We start from the raw sequence: 9,752 nt of genomic DNA, 5'->3' as shown, positions 1-9,752 counted from the left end.
TATATATATATATATATATATATATATACACAGTATATTTATTTACAAATATAATACATTTATTTCATACTAAGTATAGTTAAAATCTATTAACATATTTACTGACATTTCGCTCTAGATTTACTGATTATAATTAATTCATCATAATTAAACAATCATAATTCAACTTTATTTGGAGTACTACTTGTGCACAATGCACATTTCTTAATATTAAGCCTAAAATGTGTTTTAATGTAACTATTGATGAGGACTGTATGACTTTGAATACTATCTTCAAGTGCAAGATATTTAAAGTGTACCTAAAGTATACATGCAATAGGTCCACAATCAAATATACTTCAGCATATCTTTAGTTGGACTTCAGCACTACTTCTGCACAATTAAACTGCATTAAGAACAAAATTAGTTGTTCCAATTTAGCAGACTTTAAGTGTACCAGCTTATTATACTAAAAGCACAATTGCAGGGTATTTTTATTAAGTACATACATATGTACATGTATTTGTAATATACTTAGTATATTTATTTTTAACTAGGGTATACATATACATATGTAATAATATGTATAATAATAATATAATATGTATACAAATTTATGTTGAAAAATGCTTTCATAGTTTTAATGATTTAGTGTTATTGCTATCTAGTGCCATTGAAATGTTTCACATTTTGGATTCTCAATTTTGTATTTTCATTTAGTTTCAGTTTTTCTAGTTTTTGTTTTTATTTTATTAAAACTACCTCTGCCTTTGGATCGTGTCTTTAATACATAATCATAATGCGACACTGCAGCACCTTTCAAAAGACAATGAATGTTCTCTGCATTCCTATCAAAAAATGCGCCTCAGGAGAAGAAGAACAGCAGCTAAAGAAACTGGAGGTAAAAAGACACAACTATTTCAAAGGAGAAAAAGTTCCTTGATGAATGCCAGAAGACCGACGAGAGAATCTGTGCCTAGTATTCCAGGCGAATATTTGTGCTCTGACAGTAATTGCGTTCCTCTCTCTCTCTTTAGGCTAAACAGGGTCAAAATGAAGGTCATGTATGCGCTTGCGCCCCGGCAGATGCTCCCGTTACAGAGGAAACTGTTTACCCGTGTTGGTTGACATAGTGGCTAACCTTCTCACCACCTCCTCCGCTGCCACACTCTCCTTTGTCGTACCACCACTTGTTTTTCAATTTGTCCAACAGGCCTTGTTCATTCAGTTTTAAAACTGCCAGGTTAACTGCACTTCTTGAAACGATAAAACATAGTTTGTCAGTAGCAGCAGTTTGTCATAGTTGAGCAGAATCCAATCAGGTTAAATTAAGAAAGAAAGGGGTGGAAAGTTCTATAGATTAGTTGCCCGTTCCCACCCCACTTCCCCTTAGAAAACACTAAAAACACCGAACCACAGAGGACAAACCTCTCTTTTCCTGTTTTCATGTTAATTTACACCAGCCTTATTTGTCTACCCATACTACACACCTCCAGATGGGGGAATGGAAAAATCAATACCTGCTCTCCGCTTTAAACCCCCTCCCCAACCCAAGCTACCCTTATTTCCCATCATCACTCGACCGCTTTACAATGCACTCAATATTGCTGAGATGCACAGAGGGACCTCACGATATTGAATGCCTGTTTCTTTCCCTATATGCTGCTTACAGATGGTTTAAATGAGCACTGAGGGTTTAAGTCTCTGAAAGTGCAGAATGAGTTTGATCCTATTCCCCAGACCCCTGCATTCCCACCTCTGGCTCAGCCACAAGAGAGCTGGCAACACAATTCTGCTCCGAAACACCAGACAGTATCTTTCCCTGCAGTTCTCATCAATGCTTATCATTCTGTAGATAATGTTCTATAAATATAAGCATATCATATAAATTACTGTATTTTTACTTACTTGCTATGACACAAACAATGGGGTCCAAAAGTCTAAAGGACTACAGTACGAATAATGCTTCTATTTTTGAAATTTTCACTGTAAATCAGCATGGTCTTTGTAAAATATTAAATTAAAGGGGTCCTATTATGCTTTTGCACTTTTTGAATTTTAGTCCGTGTGTAGTGTGTATGTTTGGGCATAAAAAAGATCTACAAAGTTACAAATCTCAAAGTCCACTCCAAAGGGAGATATTTTCCCCTTAGAAAACACTAAAAACACCGAACCACAGAGGACAAACCTCTCTTTTCCTGTTTTCATGTTAATTTACACCAGCCTTATTTGTCTACCCATACTACACACCTCCAGATGGGGGAATGGAAAAATCAATACCTGCTCTCCGCTTTAAACCCCCTCCCCAACCCAAGCTACCCTTATTTCCCATCATCACTCGACCGCTTTACAATGCACTCAATATTGCTGAGATGCACAGAGGGACCTCACGATATTGAATGCCTGTTTCTTTCCCTATATGCTGCTTACAGATGGTTTAAATGAGCACTGAGGGTTTAAGTCTCTGAAAGTGCAGAATGAGTTTGATCCTATTCCCCAGACCCCTGCATTCCCACCTCTGGCTCAGCCACAAGAGAGCTGGCAACACAATTCTGCTCCGAAACACCAGACAGTATCTTTCCCTGCAGTTCTCATCAATGCTTATCATTCTGTAGATAATGTTCTATAAATATAAGCATATCATATAAATTACTGTATTTTTACTTACTTGCTATGACACAAACAATGGGGTCCAAAAGTCTAAAGGACTACAGTACGAATAATGCTTCTATTTTTGAAATTTTCACTGTAAATCAGCATGGTCTTTGTAAAATATTAAATTAAAGGGGTCCTATTATGCTTTTGCACTTTTTGAATTTTAGTCCGTGTGTAGTGTGTATGTTTGGGCATAAAAAAGATCTACAAAGTTACAAATCTCAAAGTCCACTCCAAAGGGAGATATTTCGTTTCCCTTTTCAAGAACTACAACGAACGGCTTGTTTGGACTACAGCGTTGTTTTCCGGGTTTTTGTGATGTCACAAAGCGGCTCATTAGAATATCATTAAAATAATTCCCACATATGGAAATTCGAATGGTTGGGGGCTGGGGAAGGGCGAGGTCATGTTTAGAACAGCTTGGTTGCGTGCATCAGACAAGACGATGACGACGAAGAAGAAGTGCTTCATGTTTTGTAATACGTAAAGTAATTCATAAATAACTATTAAAATTGACAGCAATGCATATTTACAGTACCTTTTGTATTTCTGAATTAAATAACAAATAATGTTTGCTAACGGTTGCCTGTTACAGTACATAAAATTTCACTTACCACATAAACAGAGTAAGTAGGAGAGATGACTGAGGACGATGGCAAATGATTTGTAGATTCTGAGCACCACTGATAAAACATCTAATCTTGTAAAATGTGTGGTAAGTACTGCTGCTCCATAGTATAAACAGAGTATGTGCGATTGCGAATCTCGAAAGTGAAAGTGAAACTAAAAAGCGATCGTGCACTCAAAAGCAGTTTCAATGCCAGGCATAATAGCAGCTCCCCGATGCCCGCAATTTATATAGTCCTACAGTATAATTACCCAATGATATAACTGCGAGAGAAAGTATTGAAATATATATTTTCCTCCCATCTCGTGTTTATTCCCTTTAGGGGTTCGGGTTCCGTATACACATCATTTTCTTTCCGAAAACGGTATTGGGATGTGGCGGATTGGGAGGAGGGGATCACGATGCCGGCTCAACATCGTGATGTCTTACAGCCATCGGCGATGGACGATGCCATCGTCTATCGGCCCAACCCTAGTCACCACTCTAAAATGTCTTGCAATATCTGTGCGTGCAAAGGTTCTGCGCGATCCTCTTGTTCAAAATTCTCTGGGTCTGAAACCAGCTCAAATTGATATGGCAATATTGACGCCATCCTTAACTATACCGGAGCAGATGGAACTTGCTGCTTTGGCAAGGGGCAGGGCAGTACTGAAACACAGTCTAAGCTGTTCGCCAATCACAATGCACTGGGACAGCTAACCAATCACAACACATTTAGTTTTTCGGAAGGCGGGCCTTCATCAAACCAGGAACTTATCGAGCCATTTGTGCCAGGCTGGGGAGAAAGGTATTGCAATAATGTAAATTATGTGAAAAATAATGCGTTTTTCAAACCACCAAGCATGAGAGCATGTTCTAGTAGGCCTACACCCCCAAAACAAAATCAAGACTTTGCAAAAGAGCATAATAGGACCCCTTTAAAACATAAACATTCAAGTCTTATGTCTTAGTACATGCACATGCAGGGCTGTCCTTAGGGGGGTGCAACTGGTGCGGTCGCACCGGGCTCCGCGGCGAACGGACCACAGGGGAAATATAAATAAATAAATAAATAAATAAATGTGAACTAGATTTTAAAATATTTACAAAATTTATAAATTTAGTCAAATTAATTTATATCAATTAATAAAGACATAAATACATATTTAATAACAATACTTTTCAAAATCATAATAATTTATGTTCAATTACAATCAATCAATCAATCAATCAATAGATGTGAACTAGAATTTATAATATTTTTACAAAATTAATAAATGTAGTATAATTAATTTAAATGAATGAATTTATACATTTAAATTTAGTAATTATAATAATAATGCATTTGTTTTTATTATAAACCTCCTAAAACTTTGTATTTTCAAAGATAGATAGATAGATAAAATAAGTAATAATTTCAAAATCGTAAAAGTTTATACTTCAATCAATCATTTACATTTATTACTTTTGGACTCCACTGTAAAAGTCTAATCTTGCAAATCTATGATCTAGTTAAGGGTCAAAATGTACATGATGGGAATGATTCAAGAGAGGTTTATCCTGAATGCAGTTTATCCTGAATGCAACATTAAAGGGGTCATATGATGCTGCTAAAAAGCTAACTCTTAACTTTTATAAAGAATATCTCTTTGGATTTGAGACTTTAGTCTTTGCAACTTTACAGATCTTCTTTATGCACCAAGAGCTTGTAACACTCTAAAGAGAAAGGAAAAAATGAAATCGCATCATATGACCCCTTTAATAAACACACAGCCCACAGGAACAAAGAACGGGACAGGGAAAGAATGTAGTGAGAAACATCTGAGCTGAGGAGGGGAAGAGAAAGAAGAGCATTAAGGGCAGTGTGCTGCAGATCTGAAGCCGAGTGAATCTCCTGCGCTGGTCTGACATCACGACAGCAGGAGAAAAGCCGTTACGCTATTGGACGCTCTTCCCCCCGGTATCATGAGAAGGGTCAGACAGACCGCGGTAACTCTGACAAAATGGCTAATCCCGGGAGCTACCGTCATCTGTAACTGACTCTTCTCAACCTTTCTTACCACGCTTCATGGTACTTGTAGTGCGTTTAAATGTGCGTACCTCTCAGTATCAGACCAGGCAGAATATTCACAGGCTTGTCCATTCGTTCAAATTCATGTTCATTGTTAAACATCCAGACATTTCATCTCAAAAATTCAGTGGCATTAACATTCATGCATCAGTTTGAAATGACCTGCTTCAGGCTACATTAAAAAACAAACAAACAAAACGAGAGAAAGAAAACATAGCACTACGTATACAAGACCTTTAACTGCCCACAAGAACACATGAGAAAAGCAAAAAGAAAGAAGAGAAAACTAGAAATAGGCACGCCAGGGAAGGTGGAATACCATAACAACACGTGACATATTGTTATATTACTCCACCCACCTTAACTGTGAGCCCTTAGGCGTCGCCACCCCGTAGCCTTTGGAGTCCAGGTTTCCTCCCACTTTCATGGTGTCGCAGGGTTTGCGCTGCTCCGTGTACTCGTTCATTGTGGACTCCAGCAGGAAGGCGTACTTCCCTTTGGACTTTCTCACTCGTGCCACTCCCTCTGCCGTGGTCTTAGTGAACACCGTGGGCTCGGCAGACTTCATGTAGCTCCACATTTTCTCATAAACGGCGATCTTTGACCTCTGGAAGTAGGGGTAGAGGTGTAGAATGGCAGTGAAGTGTGCAGAGGAAGTGTGGAGGGTGCAGATTATTTGTTTTTCGCTGAATTATTACAGTTATTACAGAAATTACAGTTTAGAGCAGGGGTGCCCAACCCTGCTCCTGGCGATCGACTGTCCTGCAAAGTTTAGCTCCAACTCTAATCAAAGACACCTGCCTTTAATTTTTAAGTGATCCTGAAGACCCTAATTAGTTGCTTCAGGTGTGTTTGATTAGGGTTGGAGCTGAACTTTGCAGGACAGTCGATCGCCAGGAGCAGGGTTGGGTACCCCTGGTTTAGAGGTTCTCAGCCTTGGGGTTGAGACCATAGACTGTATAAAAGATGGACGACGCATCTCCACTTGCTTCCACAATAGAAAAGTGAAGCCAAAACATTCTCAGTATGGCCGCTGTCATCTTGCAAAAATTACGTAATTTGGAGTCTGCGCAGTTGTGATCGTGAGGTGAAGCCGCGGAATCAAAGTCTCGCCCAAACTCCCGCAGACCCAAACGCAAGTTCACAATCATGACACCACACCCCATTTTTACAGTATAGCATCAAATAACTAATTAAAAGCAAACTTATTAGAAAAATGAACACTTGAACATACATCAGCATGCTAAGAACTACCTAAAATGACAGAAAATGTCTTTGGAAAAAATGTATTTGACGTGTAATTTGATTTTGTTGTTTGTCTCACATCCCATTAGATTACATGGAGAGGGCAGGGTTTATGACCTATACTGCATCCAGTCACCTGGGGGCGATCGAAACATTCTGGCTTCACTTTTCAAGACTTGTGCGGCACACTTGGTTGAGACCCCTTGTGGGACTGTGGGAGATTTTTATGAATGTATTAATTTAAATTATTATGTGCACTACTGTACAAAAGTTTGGGGTCAATAGTTGTTGGTTGAGACCCCTTGTGGGACTGTGGGAGATTTTTATGAATGTATTAATTTAAATTATAAATTATTATGTGCACTACTGTACAAAAGTTTGGAGTCAATAGTTGTTCTTAATACCTTTATTCTGCAAGGTCGCAGGGTTTGCGCTGCTCCGTGTACTCGTTCATTGTGGACTCCAGCAGGAAGGCGTACTTCCCTTTGGATTTTCTCACTCGTGCCACTCCCTCTGCCGTGGTCTTAGTGAACACCGTGGGCTCGGCAGACTTCATGTAGCTCCACATTTTCTCATAAACGGCGATCTTTGACCTCTGGAAGTAGGGGTAGAGGTGTAGAATGGCAGTGAAGTGTGCAGAGGAAGTGTGGAGGGTGCAGATTATTTGTTTTTCGCTGAATTATTACAGTTATTACAGAAATTACAGTTTAGAGCAGGGGACGAGAATACTTTTTGTACGCAAAGAAAACAAAAATAACGACTTTATTCAACAATTCGTCTCCTCCGCATCACCCTAGTGCCATTTTGGAGAGTATCCACTGAACGTAAATTGCGTATGCTGCTTTGTGTCAGCTGTGCCACGCGGATACGCTGTTTACATCGTTTACGCTTTGATTTTAACGAAAACAACGTATCCGTGTGGTGCGGCTGACACAGAACAGCATACGCTGTTTGCGTTCAGTGGATACTCTCCAAAATGGCACCAGGGTGATTTTTGGGTGAACTATCCCTTTAAATTGATCAAAATCAACAGTAAAGACATTTATAATGTAACAACATATTTCTATTTCAAATAAATGCTGTTCTTTTGAACCTTCTAGTCATTAAAGAATCCTGGAAAGAAATTAATCTAAATTTTTTTACACAGCACATCTTTTTATCATTAATAATAACAAATGTTTCTTGAGCACCAAATCAGTATATTAGAATGATTTCTGAAGGATCATGTGACACTGAAGACTGGAATAATGATGCTGAAAATTAAGCTTTGCCATCACAGAAATAAACTTTAAGTATTAAAACAGAAAACTGTTATTTTAAATGCAATTCATATTTCATAATACTGCTGTATTTACTGTATTTTTGATCAAATAAATGTGGCATTTAGTGAGCATAAAATACTTCTTTAAAAAAAATTATACCGACCTCAAACTTTTGAATGGTTGTATATATTAGCATATATATACAATTATAAATAATTTCAGGCATATTTATTATGGAAGCCCCTTTCCGCCACGGAATAAAAAATCAAAAAGGTAATTGTGACTTTTTATCTCACATTTCTGACTTTTTTTCTCACAATTGTAAGTTAACATCTCGCAATTCTGACTTTTTTCTCAGAATTGCAACTTTATTTCTCAGAATCACTCGTTTAAATCTTTTTTTCTCACAATTGCGAGTTTATATCTCGCAATTCTGACTTTATAACTCGTAATTTTGAGTTTATATCTCACAATTCTGAGAAAAAAAATTCTAAATTGTGAAATGTAAACTCTCAATTGTGAGATAAAAAGTAAAAATTACCCTTTATAAACATTTTTATTTAATGGTGGAAATAGGCTTATATATATTTTTTGCCATTCATAATTTGCCAGTTTTGTAATTATGTATATGAGATCCTAAAGCATATAGTTTCATTTTGTTTTAGAGCCAAAAAAAAAAAAAGACTGAGAACCCTAATATACTTTAATTAAGACCATATGTTCTTCGCTTGGTTTATTAATCTGTGGGTTTTCGCTCTTTTTTTCTAATACAGCACTAGAAATCTTCTCGTTTTGGTGTCATTCCCTTTCACCCCCCCTTAAAAAAAAACACCGCTGCCCTCCCCTCAACCCATTAGCTTTGGCCACTTACCCTGAAGAACTCTTTGGTGGAGCCTGAGTCAAGAGTACCATACGCTATGTCTGTCTGCTTGGCCAGGTCCTCAGCACTCTCAATGGGCGACACCATCCTCTCCACAGTGAGGAAAGCAGCCAGATTGGCTGTGTAGGAGGAGATGATGATGAGGGTGAAAAACCACCACACTCCACCCACGATGCGTCCAGATAGAGACCTACACCGCCGGAAAGGAAGAGAGTGGAGAGGAAAATGACCATGCAAGGAGGGTTTGAAGGAGTGGTGAATGACAGAGCAATGAAAGAAAGGATAACATTGATTTAAAAAAGGAAGGAAAACATTGGGGAAAAGGGAATGAGGAAAACAGGAGGAGAAAATGAGAGAAATGTTTTGTCAACTTTAAAAAGACAGAATTACTGCTTTAAAATAATTGAAAAAGAAAGTAAAATATTAAAAATAAAATGTAAAGGTTTCATTTATTTAAATATGTTGCTTCAAACCTGTATGATGTAATTTTTCCATGTACACTACTGTTCAAAAATTTGGGTTTAGTAATTTTTTTTTAAAGAAATTAATACTTTTATTGAGGAAGGATGCATTAAATTGACCAAAAGTGACAGTAAATACATAATGTTACACAAGATATCTATTTTAAATAAATGCTGTTTTACTTTCTTTTCGTCAAAGAAAATAAGTCACATTTAACAAATAACTATAAATATCTATAACTATAAAATATCTATAACTCTAAATATACTGCCATCAAATATGGTCAGGTTTAGTCTAGCAACAAGTAAGAATCAATGACTTTTAACATCTAACCTGCACCATAGGTAACATATTCAATAACTTAAAATATGATCTATTCATCGGTGCATTTGTAATACTTTTACTGTGCTTTTGTTGTTATATTTTCCTTTTTGGAGGTCACTATAAACTTCTTGTTTGGAAAAGAGCTGCATGAAGATTTAAAATCCTCATTCTGAGTTCAACAGATAAAACAAAAACATACAGATTTGGAACGACATGATGGTGAGTTAACAAATAAACAACAAAAATTTGATTTCTTGCTGAACTCTC

General features: G+C 37.3%; 1 protein-coding gene across 1 annotated transcript in view; it reads right to left on the bottom strand.

The window, feature by feature from the left end:
- The window catches only part of LOC107706429 (glutamate receptor 4-like), a 103,268-nt gene that overhangs the window by 3,879 nt on the left and 89,637 nt on the right, over positions 1–9,752 (bottom strand). Inside the window, exons 13-14 of the mRNA XM_016510140.1 lie at positions 8,691–8,889; positions 5,672–5,919 (exon numbers count right to left, since the gene is read on the bottom strand). Coding sequence (XP_016365626.1) covers positions 5,672–5,919; positions 8,691–8,889 — 447 coding nt within the window. The remainder of the gene's footprint in view (positions 1–5,671; positions 5,920–8,690; positions 8,890–9,752) is intronic.

The sequence above is a fragment of the Sinocyclocheilus rhinocerous genome, unplaced genomic scaffold (assembly GCF_001515625.1).
Source record: "Sinocyclocheilus rhinocerous isolate Xijiao unplaced genomic scaffold, SAMN03320098_v1.1 scaffold1405, whole genome shotgun sequence".
NCBI classification, from domain to species: domain Eukaryota; kingdom Metazoa; phylum Chordata; class Actinopteri; order Cypriniformes; family Cyprinidae; genus Sinocyclocheilus; species Sinocyclocheilus rhinocerous.
Note: the sequence above shows the minus strand (reverse complement) of the source record. Positions and strands in the feature narration are given on the sequence as shown.